Below are 19,153 nucleotides of genomic sequence, written 5' to 3'. Positions count from 1 at the left end.
CCAGCAGTAAAAACCACATCTCTGACATGTCTGATAGTTTGACTGAAGCTTTCGTTGATATTCCCTCTTTATATAAAATTCATATCTAATATGATGAACTTGGTTGTGACTATCCATACACAGTTCTCAATGTTGTTATGCAAAGATAGAAAGGGTGGTGTGCACAGGGGCAAGGCTGAGGACTTGTGGGGGCAGGGTGAGGGGAGCTGAAATAGGCTTCTGTCTAGAAGGACAAAGCAGAGAATGGAACAGTCCAGATTGCTCTGTCAGGAAGCTCCCGTTTACACACTCAAGTGTTTCCAATACAGGGCTTGAAGCTTTACCCAGAAAATCTGAGAGAATAGAAATCAGAAACTACCCAATTGACTGGTTCTGAGAGGTTTTTGTTTTGTTTTGCTTTAATTTTTTTTTTCCATGAAGGGTCAGACAGTAAATACTTTTATGCTTTGTGGTAGTGGTGAGAGTTTTTTTGTTTTGTTGTTGTTGTAGTTGTTAGTTTTTTTCCCCTCTAAAAATGCAAAACTATTCTTAGTATACTAGCTGCAGAAAAGCAAGTAAGCAAGCCAACACCCGCCTATATCAAGTCAGGGTACAGCAGAGAGCAATTCTCAGATGTTAACCCTCCAACACAACCCGTCTCCCATTCTAAAGTAAACATCAAATAGGGATCAGAGCCTGGGAGGGTCTCACATGGTTAACCTTCCAAGTGACAGCAGGTGTCACTCAGAGAAAGTAACTTGCTTCCACCACAGAAGCCAAAGAAGCTTCCCTATGTTCTTCCACTTCTGATTCTGGAACACTTCCTCGAACACCTAAGAGTTGGTTTCGCCAGCTTTCTCACATTTTAAACTAGTGCAACGAGTTCACACTAAATGGCAGGTGTGCCGTGCTTGTGCCTATAATCCCAGCAGCTAGGGGAGAGTGGGAGGAGGCAGGCAGAAAGGAAAGCTCATCTCAAACTCAGCTGCACCAAAACCAAAGAAACTCATGCTAAAGTCAGAATCATGAAGAACTGTTGGCTTATGTGACTCCCTCCCATCTCCTTACCAGGGTATTGTTGACAGTGATTGTACTGACAACCACTGAAATGTTTCAGGTTTCCAGCTAGAATCCTGGCCTTCTTGTAAAAAAAACTGTGCTGTGGTGGGCGGAGAAGGCAAAAGAGAAAGTCCAGAGAACCCGCAGGAAGTTTAACTAAGTCAGTGTAGGGGCTACAGAGCCTCCTTTCCAAGGCCTCTTTTCCGTTTACATTACTGCCGGGCCAGCACAAGGCTCTAGGACTCTTCTGAGGCTGCTGGGTAGTGGGAACCGTGCAGGACACTGTAGAACAGAGCACCCCCAGCCTGGGCTCCTCTGCCAACTCCTGCAACATAGCACGCAACCCCACCCTGCCGGAAAGGCTCGGCCCTGCGCTCTCCCCCCAACCCCCGTGTTAAAAGTAAAGTGTCACACAAGCATATGTTTATTATATATTTTTCTTTAGACCCAGACAGATACAGTCAGATGTAAAATAAACAAAACTGCTGAGAAGACATTTTCTACTCTGAAGCACAGAGTTCATGAGTGTTAAGTTCTGAAACCTGTGGGACTTGTAACACTATACAGCAGATACATTTACAAAACATTACCGAATGTTACACAATCAGGTATCATCTGGCTTAATAGATGGTAATACACACCAATGCCAGAAGCATCACAAACTCCACTAAATCTAGACATGAGTCTAGATTTGCTAAGTCTTGTTCTCACAAACACTGAAAAACAAGCATGCTCTCTTTCATTGAAAAAAACATTACAAGTAAAAACAAACAAACAAACAAACAAACAAAATGTATCGTTTCCTGAGCAGTCAGTTCCTAGGTTTTCCTTCTATGTTGGTGTATTTACAAGCTGTTCTTCTTGAAGTTTCGACTTAAACTCCTTTCTGATTCCTTCCAGCAACTCCGGCTTAAAGATGACATCCAGTGCAGTCATTGCCAGAGCTTTGGCTGTACGCAGAGTGTACAACTGAGCTGCTTGTGATCCTAGGAGGTGAAAACAAATCAAAATACCTCTCTCTATTAAAATGCATTTATCATTTCCCCAGGTTACCTCTCAGTACCTAAGCTGTCTCTCCAGCCTCTGAGCATAATACAGTGTTTTCTGAAGCGATGTTATAGAAGGATGGGCTCAAGAGCAGCACTTAGCAGGAAGAGGGAGAGAGCCTTGCACACCCGCAGCTCTTGCTTGCTCACTTGCTCGCTCGCTTGCTCACCTGCAGCTTCTGTGTACTGCTCTGTGTGATTTAAGGCATCAGTCCCAATGTAAAAATACGGATGAATCCCAGGAACCACAAAACTGACATTTCCAAAATCAGTAGAGCCTTGAAACCCAGAAGGGAAGAAAGAGATATTTGGTTAAATATTCTGAAGGTGAAGTTGTAACTAGAATCCTGTGCTTGGTCATGGTTCTCAGGATGAACTTCTGGGAGAGCTATCTGCTGTTCAGGCCTCTGAATTGGCTAAGCTGCTCTAACAAAGCAATCTCCAGACCTGTCCTTGCCCAGCCACAAAGCTAGCCCCACCAGCACCCCACTGGGAACCCTGTGGGCTCCTCCTCTGTCCCAGGGCTACAGAGCCCTCTCCCGACTGTGAGAGATTGGTTCCTTGAGACTTGATGCCAGTCCTCTCCTCTTCTCACACCATGTTCTCAGATATTTCTCTATTTATTGCTTCAGATTAGCAACTCAAAATACATTCTTAGTTCTCCTCTAACCCTCGTGCTTATAATCCTACTGCCCGCCTGATAGTTCCTCCTCCATGTCTTATGTAGACTCAACATAGCTAGAATCAGATTCATTATCACCGTGTGCTGCTGCATGCCGACTGTTGACACCACCTCCCAGACAGCTCCGAATCATGCTTCCCTCCACTCACCCCTCTAACCTGATCTCATGCCAACAGCACCGCTAATCCTCTGTATCTACTGCTCTGGACATCTACCATGCTCTGCCAGACAACGGGACTGCAGCACATACTGTTCTTTGGTTTTTCAATGTCTCTTTCTTCCTTTCTTTTTTAAAGACAAGGTATTATGTGGCCCTGGATAGCCTTAAACTCAGTAAACCTTGAATCTCTGATCCTCTTGCCTCTCTCTTTCAAGCACTGAAATTATACCAGGTTCCATTATGCTTAGGTTATGCAATGCTGAGGTAGAACTTTCGGGCATGCTAGGGACTGAGCTACCCACTGAGCCACACCCCCAGCCCTGCTGCTCCCTGTCATCTACTGCTCCCTGAGCAAGCCTGGGAAGGTCAGTTTCTCTAGCAGAAGTGCTCACAGTAAGCACAATAGGAACAAATCACTTTTCAGTTTCAGCTTACTTCCTCTTGGGTTATTTGACTAATTAGTCAAGAAGTGGGATTTTAAATTGCCACACACCTGGCTTGTCACAAGACAGATGCTAACATCTGTTGACTAAATCACAATAAAAGCAAAGCATTATGAAGCTAATTCAGTGGCTACTTAGTGACTCCTGCTCGGTTAACCCTGTGCCTGGCAGGTAGACCACACAAGGGCAGATGTAAGGGGAGGAAATTAACACGAGTGGCCAATGGTAACAGGGACTACTTTGCTTAAAACTCTAAGAACTTCATATACATTCTCATTTACTTTAAAAATTTTACGCTTTGTCCTTCTGTTTTTTAAGAAAAGGTCTTGATATGTATCACAGGATAGTCTTGAACTTGTGATCCTCCTGCCTCAACCTCCTGAGTCCTGAGATTGTACTTGTGTCACCTGTATACACTCAGGTTTCCTGTTTATACTTGAAGAGTTCTCATTTTACTTGGGAAGAAACCAAGTCTTACAGACAAATGTCTAAATGTCTCATGGCTACAAGTTATGTGGCAAAGGTTGGGATTTGAGGCACTGTAAAATTGTTTCTGTAATACACACTAAGTGGGTACTCAGTGGGGTACAGTACGTTGGGAAATTGTCTTGTGTTGGTTGAACTCACTGAGAAGCTGGCTCTGGAAACATAGTTTTCACCCGTAACCCCATTTCAGACCCAAGTGTATTCATCTAAAGTGCCCTCCAAGTGCCCTTGTCTGAGGACGTCTGACTCCCCTAACCGTGACAGTAGAACAGTGCAAGCAGACCGTATGCTGGAGCACAGCTGCACGGTCACCCATTCCCAAGAGATGGTGCTATTGTGTATCCATAATGTAACCGCTGCAGTGGGGAAGAACATCTGCAAGTTCAGCCACAGGAAGCTCAGCCGTGGAGAGAAAGCTAAAGTGCAGACTCCAGGTTGTGTGCGAGGACAGATTTGACGACATTATCTATTTGTTCTTTTATTTGGAAGCTATCAGAGAGTCTATATATCCCCTATCCTGCAGGCCCCCATGGTGACATCTTACAAAAGTACAGCCCTGTGCAAACTGGAATACTCATATTACTGTATTCCCTGGGACAGAACTTGGAAGAGAGCTTGCCAAGAGCACACATGAAGCCCAGGTCTGGTCCCCAGGACCGCACAAACCAAACGTGGTGCTCTATGCCTAAAATCTCAACACTCAGGAGGGGAGGAATGAACAGTTCAAGGTCACCCTCAAGTACAGGGCAAGTTCAAGAGTAACCTGGCTCACATAAAACTCTGTCTCAAGATATGTTTTGAGTGTGTGTGGGTGGTGTGAACATGGAAGGATAGGTCTACATATATTCCACTGATTTTACTCACAATTCTCCAGTTTTAATCAAATCCATGGAAAGTTTCACCATCTGCAGAGACCACACAAATCTGTTCACTGCAGTTTTAGTTCATGTGCTGCAGAAGCCAGCACTGGATTCCCTGCTAACCCTCAGCCTTGCACCTCAGTCCTTGTGCCAACCATGTCGCAGGGAGGGGGCCCTGAACAGCTTCCTCGGGAGGGGTCTCCGAACAGTGTCCTGGGGAGGGGCCTCTGAACAGCTTCCTGGGGAAGGGTTGGGAGGGGTCTCTGAACTCTTACCCTCTTTCTGGAACCTTGCTGCATTTACTTATTTTTTTCTTTTTCATCTATTTCAGTTTTCTCATAAAAAAATCTTTTGTTTGCATGCATTTTGTTTTCATTAAAGCTAATCTTCTTCCTCCTCTTCCTCCTCTTCTTCTTCCTCCCTCTTCCCTCCCCCTCCTCTTCCTTCTTTTTATCTGAGACAGGGTCTCACCATGTAGTAGCCCTAGCTGTCCTTACACTCACAAAGATCCACCTGTCTTCCTGGTGTGGAGATTAAAGGCATGCTATGGCATGCACAACTACACACACACACACACACACACACACACACAAACACACAAACACACAAACACACGCATGCATGCATACATGCACGCACACACATATACATCATGTACTCACATATACATACTAATAAATAAAAGCTTTACAAATAGGAGCCGGGGAGATAACTAAGTGCACAGAGTGCTTACTGCTCTCGCAGAAGAGCTGGGATTTTATGTTCTGCGCCCATACAGAAGCTTATAATTATCTGAAACTCTAGTTCTAAGGGATCTCATGACATCCATCCACACACGCATTAATGCTAGTAAGCTGGATGTGGTGGCACACACCTGTACTCCCAAACATTAAGAGCCTCAAGTAGGAGGACCACAGGCAAAGGCCAGCCTAGACAACACACAGGAAGACCTGGTCTCAATAAATAAGTAAATCCCAAATATAGCTAAACTGTAAGATGGGAGACTCCTCAGACTCTGAACATGCATGGGATCACTACATACTTAATCACCTGCTACTGTGGTGAGCTGAAATGAATTAAAATCCTGTCTCCCATTTTAGTAGCTTATTTGAAGATTAGAAGTAAAGGCTAGAGATATAGCTTAGTGGTAGATTAGTGGTAGAGCACCTGCTAAGCACACACAAGGCTGTGGGTTTGATCCCAGCATCACAAAAAAAAAAAAAAAAAAAAAAAAAAAAAAAAAAAAAAAAAAAAAAAAAAAAAAAAAAATTGAATTAAATGTAAACACTAGAAATATTTCGACCACTCCTAGCAGACTGACCATTTTTAAAAACAACTACTATTGTGACACTCCGCACTCACTGAGGAGTTCAGTAGCTTCTTTTCAATAACCTAAGTGTGAAGGAATATCATTAAAAATACCATTAGGGAGGTGGAAGGTGGCCCCGAAGATTAGAGCATTTGCTGCTTTTGCAGAGCACCCAGGTTTGGTTCTCGACACCCACATGGCAGCTCCTAACTTCCTATAAACTCAAGTTCCAGAGAACACAATGCCCTGTGCTGGCTTGCAAGGGCACTGGGCAAGCAGACGGTATTGCACACACAGGCAAAATACTCACACACATTTTGTTAAAAAGCATCAGGGTTGGCAGTGCTTACTCAACACGCACGAAGCCTGGGCTCAACTCCCAGCATCTATGTAATAAGTCCCTGGTGGCGGCGTGGGGAAGCAGAGGCAGGAGGGCCAAGATCACGGTCAGTGTCGGCAATGTGTGGATTTTGAGGCCAGTCTGGGCTACAGCAAGATCCCACTTGAAAGACGCAGTGACAGTCCTCCTTGCCTCTTAAGATGGTTAAATATAAATTTGCATTTTTCTGGCTAAAACAGCTCAATCTATGACAGTTTAGTTACCTGAAGGGCCATTCAACACTGCGTCTTCTGAAATGAATTCTATTCCCAGCTTTTTCCCGTTCTCCATATACGCACTGCACAGTGTCTTATTGGGAATGACATTGTAATAATCGTGTGCTTCACTTTTAATTTCTACCTAATAAAAAAATTACAAAACAAAGCTTGAGATTAAAAACTCAAATCCACTAATTCCAAAACAGTGATTGATGGTTTCTAACAGGAAATGTTTTCAGGATGGACACTTTCCATCCCAGACATAAACTCCCACAAATCTCTTACCTTTAAAAAAACAAAAACAAAACAAAACAAAACAGTGCATTATAAAGTTAGAGTTCCTAAATTCTATCCTGGCCAGCCAGTATCAACCTCAGTCACCTGAAAACGGTTTAGGGGGTACCCAGAAACTTCCTTTTTAGAACCTGAACCTCCAAGTCATTCTGACCCTGAACCACTCTGAAGGACACTGTTCTAGAGTTCAGTCTCCAAAAGGAAAACAAAACATCTATTCAAGTTAATACCCTTAACACAGGACTGTCCCTGATATCTCTCAGCCTTGTTTCAAAAGGATCCTCAGAGAACACAGACATTCCAGGAAGGCAGACTCACAATGGCCGTGCTTACTGATGTTACGTGAAGACACAGAAGCAGCCTCTATGCGACTGTGCACGCCCACTTAACGGTTTTTGTTTTCAATAATCAAAAAAGCTCATCACCAAACATCAGGGATCAAATTTCTTTTATTTTTGGCAGCCAAGGTAGGAATAATGGCAAACATACTTTATAAATCAGTCAAAATATAAATTAGTGAAAGGCTATTATTTCAGTCTAACAATGAACTCCACATGGTTCATGCACACGTGTGTGCATGTGGAAGACATGAGAACAAGCTCAGGTGACGGTGATCATGAGCCCATCCTCTTTGGGTTCCAGCCTCTACTTTTGCTGGGTGCTCACCAAGCCAGCTAGGCTGGCTGGCTAGTGGGGTGCAGAAATCTGCCTGTGTCTGGCTCCCCAGAGCCGGGCTTACAAGTGCACTGCACCTCACCGACCTTTTCAAAGTGGGCTGTGGAGATCAAACTCAGGTCCTCAGTTTGCAAAGCAAGCGCTCTGCTGACGAAGCCGTCTCTCCGGCGCCTAAGCCCTAGCTCAGTGAATACGCTGAGATATTAACTAATGATAGTAATGATAGTTCATGTTTCTCACTTAGAAATATTTAGATTATTTATAGTTATAAGGAAGTAAGTGTTTAGTGCCCTGGGTTGTGGGAGCTTTATGGTCGTACACTCAATCTCTTTGCAAATGGCTTAAGAAGATGTCATTACTCTTCTCACGTCTTGTCCACCTGTTTATCTAGTCACCACACAGGATGAGCATTTATGCATTCTTGTCTCTCCAACCACATTACCTGCCTCTGAGGTCTCTTTACTGTCCCTGTATCTGGAAGTCTGATCCTCCTTCAAAGCTCAACCAGGTCTGCATATTTCAGGAAACCCACCTCCTCCCATCCTGTCGACTGGGAACTGAACCCAGAGTCCTGTGTTTACCAAGCTAAGCTACAGGCCCCTCTTGGAAACTGTCTTAACTGCTCTGCTCCACCCAGCAGTGTTCCTTCTACTCTCAAGACAAAAAGGTGCACACTGAGCCGGGCAGTGGTGGCGCACGCCTTTAATCCCAGCACTTGGGAGGCAGAGGCAGGCGGATTTCTGAGTTCGAGCCAGCCTGGTGTAGAGAGTGAGTTCCAGGACAGCCAGGGCTACACAGAGAAACCCTGTCTCAAAAAACCAAAAAAAAAAAAAAAAAAAAAAGTGCACACTGTGAGGATAGACACACTACCACGTGAACAACTGTTCCATCAAGGACAGAACAACGGGAAGGCTAGCTGGGATCTCTTCACAGATGTTACTTCATCTGTCCCTCACAAGAAACCTGGAGAAATGACATTGTTGTCCCTATTTTTCCAGTGAGAAACAGAGCCCCAGAGATACTATGTTTCTAGTGGACAAGAGACACAGATCTTGTCTCTCTAAAAGCAACATCTAAGATCTTGTCTCCCCAACCAGACTCTACAGTATTTGAACTTTATGTAACTATGACCCTCATCCCATGTCGCAACATATGTGGCTGATACTGAAATGTTTCCAACTTCACAAAAAACTCTCCTTTGCTCTGAGTCTATCTTGACTTCCATCCCAGCGAACCTTACACACTTATATAACACCCTTGCCAATGACAAACTCAGATACTGTCATGAAGTGCCCTTTATTGGAGGCACACAAAGTGATGTAAAAAGACAGGGACCCTGGCACAATGTTATGCTAAGTACTCAGATGTTGTCTGAGTGAGGTGACCAATCAGTATTCTCAATTGCAGTCACTGAAGAAATATGTCAGAATTAAAAGCTTTTACATTCAACACTCATTAAAGGCATTCACATCAAATATTTAGCCAACTTCTGAAGAGTCAAGACATCAGCAGTGAGGGCAAGGCGGAGACAGGTCCCCAGCACCACCACCAACACAAACTAAAAATCACTGCAAGAAGAAAAGAACCAAGGTAGTCTTTAACGAAGCAACATGGACAGCCACAGCCCACACATAACCGAGATCATAATTAACTCTGAAATGTCTTACTGTGCAGCCTGTAGCCAAAGCCGCAGCTCTGAAGGAATCTTCTGCCTTTTTGGTCAGAACCTGAAGCTCTTTCATTGAGGGCGCACGGAAGTAATAGACTAATTCAGAGTAAGAGGGGATGATATTGGGCTTTACACCGCCGTTTTTTATTATACCTGTAAAAAGATCCAAATTACTGAAGTTAAACTTGGTGATTTGTTTTTTAAAAAAAGTTTTGCAGCCAGTATAAAAGGGAAAATAATTCCTTCTTATCAGTTTCACTGATAAACAAAGACTTTGACGTGCTGTAAAACACTGTTACAGAGGGGTTCTATTTCCCAGCTAATACGGGAAAATTGTCTCTATGTACTTTATTCTAAGGAAGCCATTTAATGTTAAGGACTTACAACTTGTGTTGAGTATAAAGTTAGCAACAGAACACTTGCCGAGCATGTGTGAGATTCTGGGTTTAATTCCCAGAACTGGAAAGAAGAAAAGAATAAAGGAGATGAGGAAGGAGAGATCATAATACAGATAATAAAGAAATACAGAAGTATGGAACCACAAAAACCAAACAGTGTCTTAAACTTTCTGGAGGAAATTTGTCTCCATAGGCTTTATTACAGCTGTGCAATTTAAAAAACATTTGACACAATCTTTCACAACACCCTGAGGCCCTGTAACTATCATCATATTTGAAAAACCCTATGAATCTTTTAAATGACACTTAGTGGTGGAGAAATACTTTTCATACCAATTAGAGACTACTATGATCCCTTCTCAGACCTTTGGCTACAATCATGTCTAGAAACAAAAGCAGAACAAAGACCCCTAAGTGCTGTAAACTATCAAAACACACATTTGTTTGGGATCACACAAAATGAAGATTTATTTGTTCCTATTAATAACTAAAGGAGATATAGAGGATCTAATCACAGCCAGTTGTGCAGCTCTACAATCTCAGCACTTACGAGGAAGAGACAGCAAGACCATGAGTTCAAGGCAATCCTTAGCTACAGAGCCTGAATTGCAAAAGACCTCATTTTAAACATACAAAAGAGAGTAGAGAAGAAGAAGGAAGAGGAAGAGGAAGGAGAAGAAGAGGAGGAGGAAGGAGAAGAAAAGGAGGAAGAAGAGGAGGAGGAAGAGGAGGAGAAAAAACTGAATTTCCAATCATCTAATTAAAAGTTTTCCACTCCTATCTCTTCTGAGGAATTTAAGGCAAGCAGCAAGATAGGTCAGGCCTGCAACCTCAGCGCTCAGGAAGCTGACTCAAAACAACTGCATGAATTTGAGGCTAGAGCCTGGTCTACATAGTGAAAACCCACCTTAAACCACCTGCTACTCCAACCAAAAAAAAAAAAAAAAAAAGACAAGAAACTTGCAAAAGGACAATTACAAACTGATTTCAGCATACAGCAAAACAGAGTATTCTTCAGAATTAAACAGTGATTAAAGCATGATTTGCTAGATCATACAGAAATAAACCAAAAGAAGGAAAGAAAAAAGAAGGGAAGAAAGGAGGGAGGGTGTGGGGGAGGGAAAGGATATCAAAAATTGGTGTCATGGCTCATGCGTATAATCCCAGACAGGGTGGGAGAAAATGTGTACCCTTCAGGGAAGACCATGCTACTGTATTTCTATACACAGAATTTTAAAAGAGTGTACTAGCCCCTGAGTAAGTAAAACTAGTAACCAATACGTATTTTTTTGAGAAAGAATCTCATTTATCCCAGGTTGCCCTCATATTTACCTGTGGCTGAGGATGATCACGAATTTCTGATTCCCAAGGACTGGGATTACAGGTGTGTGATAGGTCAGGCTTTACACAGCAGTGCTGGGAGTCAAACCCAGCCCGCAGTGCACTCAAGGTGAGCATTCTATGAACTGAACTACATCCCCAGCTCTGTGTGTGTGTGTGTGCGTGTGCGCACGCACACCGGAGCACGTGCGCTCGTGCACGCATGCACTCTGGCTGTCCTGGAACTCATTCTGTAGACCAGGATGGGCTCGAACTCAGAGATCCACCTGCTTCTGCTGGGGTTAAAGACTTGAGCCACCACCTCCTAGCTTCCAACCCCTAATCTTAAAAAGTCTAGTATTAAATAATCTTACTGCACTGAAATATAATAAGCACTAGTTACTGTACAAACATTTGGTGTGCATACCATGAGCTCTCCAGGTTGGTTTCATCTGCTGTCTCAATGCAGAGAGGTTATTATAGGCAAGAACTGCGGCGTCCAAGGCGTTCACTCCCTCCCAAGGGTACGCGGCAGCGTGAGACGCTTTTCCGTAGTACTTCACAGTCACACTGGGAAATAAAACAAAAGAAGTCACTGGAAATTACTTTTTCCAATATCACTAAAATAAGAAAATCCAATTAGTTGTGTATGCTTCTGTGTCTATGTATGTACATGTGAATGCAGAGCTGGGAAGGGGTGTGGGGGTGCACTCACGTGTGTGTGTGTGTGTGTGTGTGTGTGAGAGAGAGAGAGAGAGAGAGAGAGAGAGAGTTTGTACACATGAATGCCAGAAGAGCAAATCAGAACCCTGAAACTGGAGTTACAGGATGTTGCGAGCTGCCTGACGTATGTGGAAATCAAACAAGTTCTTTGATGAAGCAGTAACAGTTCTTACCTACAGAGCCATCTGTTAGCCCTCGTATTGGACTTTGTATTTGAAAAGCATCTGTAGTAAAAGCATAGGAATGTGGGAACAAGACTGTAGTTCCTTGGGAGTGTCTGCTTACCACGTGGAAGGCTCTGTGTTCCATTTCTAGAGAGATGGAAAAAAAAAAAAAACCCGAAAAAAGAAAAGAAAAATCCAAACACAGAGATAAAGGAGACTGCCCAACAACCTAGTTCAAGTAAATATTAGATGCTGAAATCACAAACATGTCTTTATCCTTAATACAGTATTGTGTGTGACAGTTCTGTATCGAAAGCTTCAAGAACTCAGGTAACCCTGTCTTCAAAAGGTCAGCTGGGAATGGTGGCTCACTTGTTTAATCCCTGCACTCAGAAAGCAGAGGGAAGTAGATCAAGGATAACTATAGGAAATCCCAGGCCAGTTAGGGTTATATAACAAGACCCTGTCTGAGGAAAAAGGATGAGAAGGAAGGGCAAGGAAAGAAAAAATAATTTAAAAAAATAATTAAAATACATTAGGACAATGTTTGAAAATCCAATTATCTCAACGTTATAAAGTATCGAAACACTGTCAGCTATTTCTGACCAAAATTTTCTAATGTTACAAAGGCTATTATCAGTAATATTTTTTAACTTTATAAATTATTATTCTACTACATAAATAGTTATCAAGGGTTGGTAAGATGGCTCAGCAGATAGATACTTGGCTCCACACATGAAAATCTGAGTTTGATCCCTGGGACTCATTAAGGTGGAAGGAGACATTGACCTCTGCAAGATGCTCTCTTGCTATCATACCATAGTCATACTATGGAACATACTTGTGCCTGTACACACACACACACACACACACACGATAAAAAAATTAAAAAGGTTGTCAAATTCTTAGACTATATTAAACACAAAGTTTAAGACCATAGTTAAAGAATAGAAAATGAGAAAAAGAAATATTAATAGATCTTTTATGTAAATAGTAGTATTTTAACTTCAAAAGTCTGTTTTTGATAAAATAACAGTTTGTTTAACTGATGTATAATTATTTTTAAGACAAACTGTTAAGTTAAAGAGGTGGGGGGCAGCGCTGGTAAGGCAGACCTGCAGGCAAAGCATTTGCCAAACAAGTCTGATACCCTGAAACCTGAGTTTGATCCTTGGAACCCCCATAATGCTACAAGGAGAACCAACTCCACCAGGGTCCTCTGACTGCAATGTGTGTATCAAGGCATGCATGCCCCTCATCATATACATACCTGCTAATGATAAATAAATAAACACCTTTAATCCCAGCACTCAGGAAGCAGGGCAGGTAGATCTTTACAAATTCAAGGCCAGCCTAGACTGCATACTGAGTTTCAGGGCCAGGGCTGCATAGTAAGATGTGTGTGTGTGTGTGTGTGTGTGTGTGTGTGTGTGTGTGTGTGTAGGTATCACCAGAGTTCAGCTGGTAGAATGTCTGCCTAGCATATACTCAGCACTGGCCTCAATCTCTAACTCCATATACAACTAGGCATAGTGGTGTACACCTGTAATCCCAGTACTGGGGATGCAAGAGTATCAGAAGTTCAAGAACATCTTCAGCTACATAGCAAATTTGAGGCTAGCCTGGGTTATATGAGAATATTTAAATCAACAAACAAACAAAAAGTTCAGCTAGGCACATGGTTCAGATGACAGAGTTCTTATCCAGCATGCATAAAGTCTTGGGTTAGTCACTCCCCAGTACCACACAAACAAGACATGGGCACACACCTGTAATCCCAGTACTGAGATAGTATAGGCAAGTAGTTCAAGGACAACCTCCACTACATAGTGAGTTCCAGGCAAGCCTGTGCTATATACTAGACTTTAACTGAGGGGGTGGAGTATGTAGAACCAATTGGGGTTGACTTTAAGATCAAGACAAATATAAGATCAAGGCCTAAATATAATCCTCGTAGTCTGGGAAACCTGCCTACAGCTTGCAGGCCTCTTCCAGCCAGAAGTACTGGCAGAGATGTGTAACTTCTAATGTTTTCCAGAAGTACAGAGATAAAATTATATCTGCACCCCCACACAAAGTGAATTGTTTCTACTCTCACAGTAACAGTTCCAAGTTGGTAAGAATGAAGATACTGCTGGGCAGTGCTATACCAATACTTTAATCCCAGTACTCTGGAGACAAAGATAGGCAGACCTTTGTGAGTTCGAGGCCAGCCTGCTCTACAGAGTGAATTCAGAGTGAGTTACAGCCAAGGCTACACAGAGAAACCCTGTCTGAAAAAGCAAATTAATAAATAGAGAGTTGGATGAAAGGAAGGAAGGAAGACAGGAAGGAAGGAAGGAAGAAACAATTAAAATGACTACCCTCTGAAAACAAGGTCCGGAGGAGCTCAGAGAAGTGAAACTCTTGAGCACAGCTACACTGCAGGAAAAGTTCTATTATCACACCCGAGAGTTCCAGCTACTACAGAATTAGCTGACACAGCTCAGCAGTGTCTCCTCGGGACTGGACCACTAACCATACCACAACTGTCTCTACTCTCACTGTCATTTGTGGTTAAAAATTCACACCAGTTCAAGGACACATCCTTCTAGATGCAAAAGAGAACCCTCCTCCAGTTCCATAGCACCAAGTTAAAAACAGCATGAAGAAGTGCTTTCTTCTTGTCTTAACAAAACTGTCCCTGGTAAAGACAATTCCCTATCAAAGGACAGCTGTTTTCCAGGAGGCAGACTAAGTTCAAAAGAGAGCCCAAGAGTTTGAGACTCCTTTAATAGTTTAACTATGACCATAATAACAAATCATGATCAGAAGGGAGGAGGTAAAGCAAACCCCACATCATTATTATGCAGTTCCCAGGGTCTTCTGTGCAGGCCACACTAGCCTCATGTTGTAACCTCCTGAGATTAGAGGTGAGCAGGCCACACCCAGTTCATTTTACATTATAAATGTATAAGGTTTAGAGTCTGGCTTACTTTCCTTTTCTTTTTTTTTAAACTATGTCTGTGGTGGGGGAGGGTGCCCATGTGCACACAATGGAACACCTGTGGAGATCAAAGGACAACTCTGTTCTCTCCGAATTGATGTGGGTTCTGGGGATTGAATTCAGGTCCCTAGGCTTCCATGACAAGTGCTTTTGCCTTAGCTTCAAGTATTCTTCAGTCTATTGCCCACTAAGAAATTATCTTCCACGTGATTACTTACTCATGCTCGGCCACATCCAGTAGATAGGCGGCATTCTCTTGAGACGGATGAGCCATAAAAACAACATCAAGGTTTTCAAAAGCACCTGCTTCAATGAGATCAATTTTGCCACCACCATCTTCTTCTGCAGGGGTTCCCAGGACAATTACCTACAAGGAAACGCAGATATTAGCAAAGAGATCCATAGCAGGAAAACACTACATGTTTTTTTTTTAGTGCATGTGCATTCAGAATATACACTTAAGTGCTTAAACCCTAAAGAGAAGTTATCGTCTGACATTTACACTATGAATTGAAATATATGGTGCAAAAATCACAAAGTGTAACCTGTATTGTTACAGTAATCTGCTATAAATGCTATAGGAAAATTTCCCCAATTTTATAGCTCATCTTAAACTAAGTTATAACAAAGACAAAAAAAAAGTAGAATTCTATGTACTTCAACACTTGCTAGGACTTATCTGTTAAAGTTTCTTCATGGCTAAGCCTGTTAGTGTATGTATAGGACAGGCATAATTAGTCATAAGCTTTACTGGTGAGGACCTTGCAAGTGGCCTGTCTGTTACCCTCACAAGAAGGTAACAAGGTAGTAAGTAGTCTGCATCATTCGGGCAGGCTGCAGGCTTCCTGGGTTACAGAGCGGGTCTTCAGAGCTTAGATAGCTCTGCTGGGCTTCTGGTTGGAACTCTGACTCCTCACTGAGAAACCACTTTTTAAAAGTCTTAATTCATTAACCTTTCATTGATGAGCATTAAACAATCCCAGTGCCATGGTTAGAAACCGCTGACTATTACACAAACTTACTAATTCGATTCCACCAGTTCAACCAGGAAGATTTAATGGTCACCAAACACCTAATCAAACAAAAGAGAACTTTGCAGAATAAACATTTTACTTTGATATCTAAGCTTAACTTCTTCAAGCAATTTTTAAAAAGCAAAGACACATCATCTGCATAAGGTTAATGTATTGTTAAGGCCACGTATAAAAATACAATGAAACAAGACGAGTTTTTTTAAAAGGCTTTGCTTGCAAAAGGGATCCACTCACATTCCATTTTCTGGTAAGAGAGGAACGTTGCTGAGTACAGCCACTTGAAATTTGAAGTAGGTATACTTCTCAAAATCTGGCTTTATTTTTAAATTTATAAATTATCTTAAATTGAGTTGCTTTTTGAGGGAGGGGGTAAGACAGGGTCTCTCTATGTAATCCTGACTTCCTGGAGCTCATATAGACTAGGCTGACCTCGAACTCACAGAGCTCCACCTGGCATGCACCACCACTCCTGGCCACTGAGCCGCTCCTTACTCTGAATCTACTGGGCTCATTGCCAACTGCTGAGAACTTTTAGAAGTCTATCCAAGGGTCTCACACCCTCCTCCTCGAACAAAACAAAAACCCAGAGGCTTAAAAGAGAAGGTAGCTAGCATAAGGGAAAGGGCCACAAGAGATGAACTGTTGTAGAGAATTACTGTCACTGGGGAGGATGAACCGGGCCGAGTGACAGATGGTTGGTTCTTGGCTCACAGAATTAAATATACCATCCGAAAGAGTAAACACAAGATCAGACCTGCCTAAGACAGACATGCACGACTTTCTCCTGCTTAAAGAACGGAGACGCCTGTTTAATATGAAAGAAAAATGTACACGTAAATATGAACCCATCTACGGAGTAAATGTTTTGCTCGCTTCTCCGTTAGTTTTACTCTTTTAGAGGTTTGGCAGTCTGGTGGTAGTTCGAAACAGTGTAACTTACTATACAAATATTAATTACTCAAATCGAAGTCTTTTGTTTGTTGAGTCTACATTTATTTCCTCCAGAGATCACACAACTGCAGCTGTTTGCCACCAAAAATAACTGGTTTGGCACTCCGGGCTGGATCCGGCACACCCCGCGCTGGCCCGGCGTGGCTCACCTTGACCGGCGGCGGCGCAGCGATGCTCTCCAGCGCAGCCCGCAGGCCAAGCGCCGCAGCCGCCCCGACCTCGGCGATGAGGTTGTGGCCGCAGGCGTGGCCCAGGGCTGGCAGCGCGTCGTACTCGCACAGGAAGCCCAGCTGCAGCGCGCGGGGAGCCGCCGGGGCCTCGGGCGGCGCCCACTCGGCACGGAAGGCGGTGGGGAGCCCGAAGTGCGGCTGCACCGCCCACGAGGCGGCCGGCGGCTCGCGCTCGAAGAAGCGCGTGAGCTCGCCGTGCGCGCGGTGCTCTTCGTAGGCCAGCTCCGGCGCGCTCCAGATGGCGCGGCTCAACTCGCCCAGGCGCTCGGCCGCTTCGTCGATGCGCTCGGCCGCGCGCCGCTTCAGCAGCTCCAGCTCCGCCGCGCTGCTCGTGCCGGGCTCGGCGGGACGCTCCTCCACCGGACCCATGGCGCGGGCGTGCTACGGTCTATGCTAGTCAGCCCTCTGCGAGGCTCGGCGGCGCTCGGCGGCCCTGGGCTGTCTTGTCGGTCTTCGGCAACGCTCGGCGCCGTTCGGCAGTCCTTGCCAGTCCTCGCCAGCCCTGTGCACCGCTCCGCACCTTGGCAGCGCTTGGCGGCCCTTGGCAACGCTTAGCTGTCCTCGGCAGCCCTCGGCAAGTCTAGGCGCCTCGGCAGCCCTTGGCAGTCGGCAATGCTCGCTGTCCTTGTCAGTTCTCGGTGGCCCTCGGCAGCTTCGGTGACCAGAGCTCCGTGCTGGCCCACCGGACAACACAACCTGGACTCTAACTTAATCCCCAAGGACCAGGAGTTGCCCTGTAGCTCCGCCTCCTCCAAGGCTCGGCGTGGAGCTGGGGCGTCAGCTCCTCCTAAGAAGAGGAATTGTATATGACAAGTTTCATCCAAAATTTTGATTGACGATAAGCCCAAGTAACATGATTTGCACAGCTTGTGTTCGTATCATAACGGGTCTAAAGTTACCCGATGAAGAAATTCACGGAGCCATACTCTCCTTTTCCTCCAGAGTGATGATACAAGTTCAAAAAGTGTTATTGACGATACACCTAAAAATTAGTGTTCTGAGGTTAAAGCTTCTGCCAGTTCTTCCTGTTCTATCCTTTCTTAAATTGCCACAACTAGGTCAAACAAGATACAACATATACTTTTTTTTTTTTTTTAAAGGAGCGCACCCCTTTAATCCCACGCACTTGGGAAGCAGAGGCAGGTGGATCTCTGAGTTCGAGGCCAGCTTGGTCTACAGAGTGAGTTCCAGGCCAGCCAAAGCTACACAGAGTAAACTCGAGGAAGGAGGAGGGAAGGAGAGAAGAAAAAGACTGTAATCAATTTTTACTAGTTTATACCCTAATAATGCCAGAGTCCAGGTAACACTCTAATGTGAAAACCTACCCTTAGTTAACACCCTAAACGAACGAAACTCAGCCCTAAACACAATAAATGTGATGGAAAGTCATGGATGGGCTCGGTTTCCTTTTTAAAAACTTTTTTTTTTTTTTTTACATTTTTTTGTTATTTTGTTTGAATGTTTTGTCTGAATGTATGCATGCACGCCTTGTCTGGTGCCTGAGGAGGTCAGAAGAGGGCATCAGATCGCCTGAAACTGGAGTTACACATGATTGGGAACCACCATGTGGGTGAATGAGAACTGAACCCTGGTCCTCTGGCAAGAACAACAAATGCTCTTAATGGCTGAACTATCCCCCCAGCCCCAGCGTCATTTTTCTTAATAAACTTTACTCTTGATACACACCTTACAGGATTCTTCCAGCATCCATGAGACTTCAGATTGTTTTGCTCAGTGAATTGGCTAAAAGCCAGAATAATGTTACAATAATAAGAGCACTTTATACCAAGTGCTCTTCTGGATGTTTTAAATGTTAATACCTGGTTCTCACCCCAACCTACGAGGTTATTAATGATGTGACCATTTGTCTTCAATTTACAGCTAAGTATCCCAAATAACACAGCCCACTAAGTACTGGGCACAGCATTCCACAGAAGACAATGTTTAACCACCACACTTGATTGCTTTTGACGTCTGAATTCATAAACGCATCTTTTTATACCACAATGGGCAGAATCATCTTCAATAAATTTTCAGCAGAACTCTGCCATAGCAGTGCAGATCCTATTCTCACCAGGCAGCAGTCAA

At 43.8% G+C, this 19,153-nt stretch overlaps 1 protein-coding gene across 3 annotated transcripts; it reads right to left on the bottom strand.

Annotated features, from left to right (window-relative positions):
- Window positions 1–1,446: 1,446 nt before the first annotated feature.
- On the bottom strand, window positions 1,447–18,084 carry Pm20d2 (peptidase M20 domain containing 2). 3 transcript variants are annotated; one of them, XM_076924012.1, is made up of 8 exons: window positions 16,985–18,077; window positions 15,069–15,217; window positions 11,874–12,011; window positions 11,405–11,547; window positions 9,258–9,412; window positions 6,628–6,763; window positions 2,255–2,362; window positions 1,447–2,024 (listed from the first exon to the last, which is right to left on the bottom strand). In XM_076924012.1, exons 1-8 carry the CDS (start codon window positions 17,432–17,434, stop codon window positions 1,870–1,872), a joined length of 1,434 nt encoding a protein of 477 aa, XP_076780127.1. In that variant the 5' UTR covers window positions 17,435–18,077; the 3' UTR covers window positions 1,447–1,869. The 3 variants fall into 3 exon arrangements, with proteins under 3 accessions (XP_076780127.1, XP_076780125.1, XP_076780126.1); XM_076924010.1 differs by lacking the exon at window positions 11,874–12,011 and having other exon boundaries at window positions 16,985–18,067; XM_076924011.1 differs by lacking the exons at window positions 6,628–6,763; window positions 11,874–12,011 and having other exon boundaries at window positions 1,882–2,024; window positions 16,985–18,084.
- Window positions 18,085–19,153: the final 1,069 nt, after the last annotated feature.

The sequence above is a fragment of the Arvicanthis niloticus genome, chromosome 25 (genome assembly GCF_011762505.2).
Source record: "Arvicanthis niloticus isolate mArvNil1 chromosome 25, mArvNil1.pat.X, whole genome shotgun sequence".
Taxonomy (NCBI): Eukaryota; Metazoa; Chordata; class Mammalia; order Rodentia; family Muridae; genus Arvicanthis; species Arvicanthis niloticus.
Note: the sequence above shows the minus strand (reverse complement) of the source record. Positions and strands in the feature narration are given on the sequence as shown.

Bases quoted from the DNA above. Each gene is read 5' to 3' on its own strand.
- Pm20d2 (XM_076924012.1), bottom strand. From the start codon at position 17,434: ATGGGTCCGGTGGAGGAGCGTCCCGCCGAGCCCGGCACGAGCAGCGCG. The intron at 11,548-11,873 runs GTAAGAACTGTT...TTTATTTCCCAG, and splicing joins GCTAACAGATGGCTCTGTAG to TGTGACTGTGAAGTACTACG. The intron at 2,025-2,254 runs GTGAGCAAGCGA...TTCACCTCCTAG, and splicing joins GCAGTACACAGAAGCTGCAG to GATCACAAGCAGCTCAGTTG.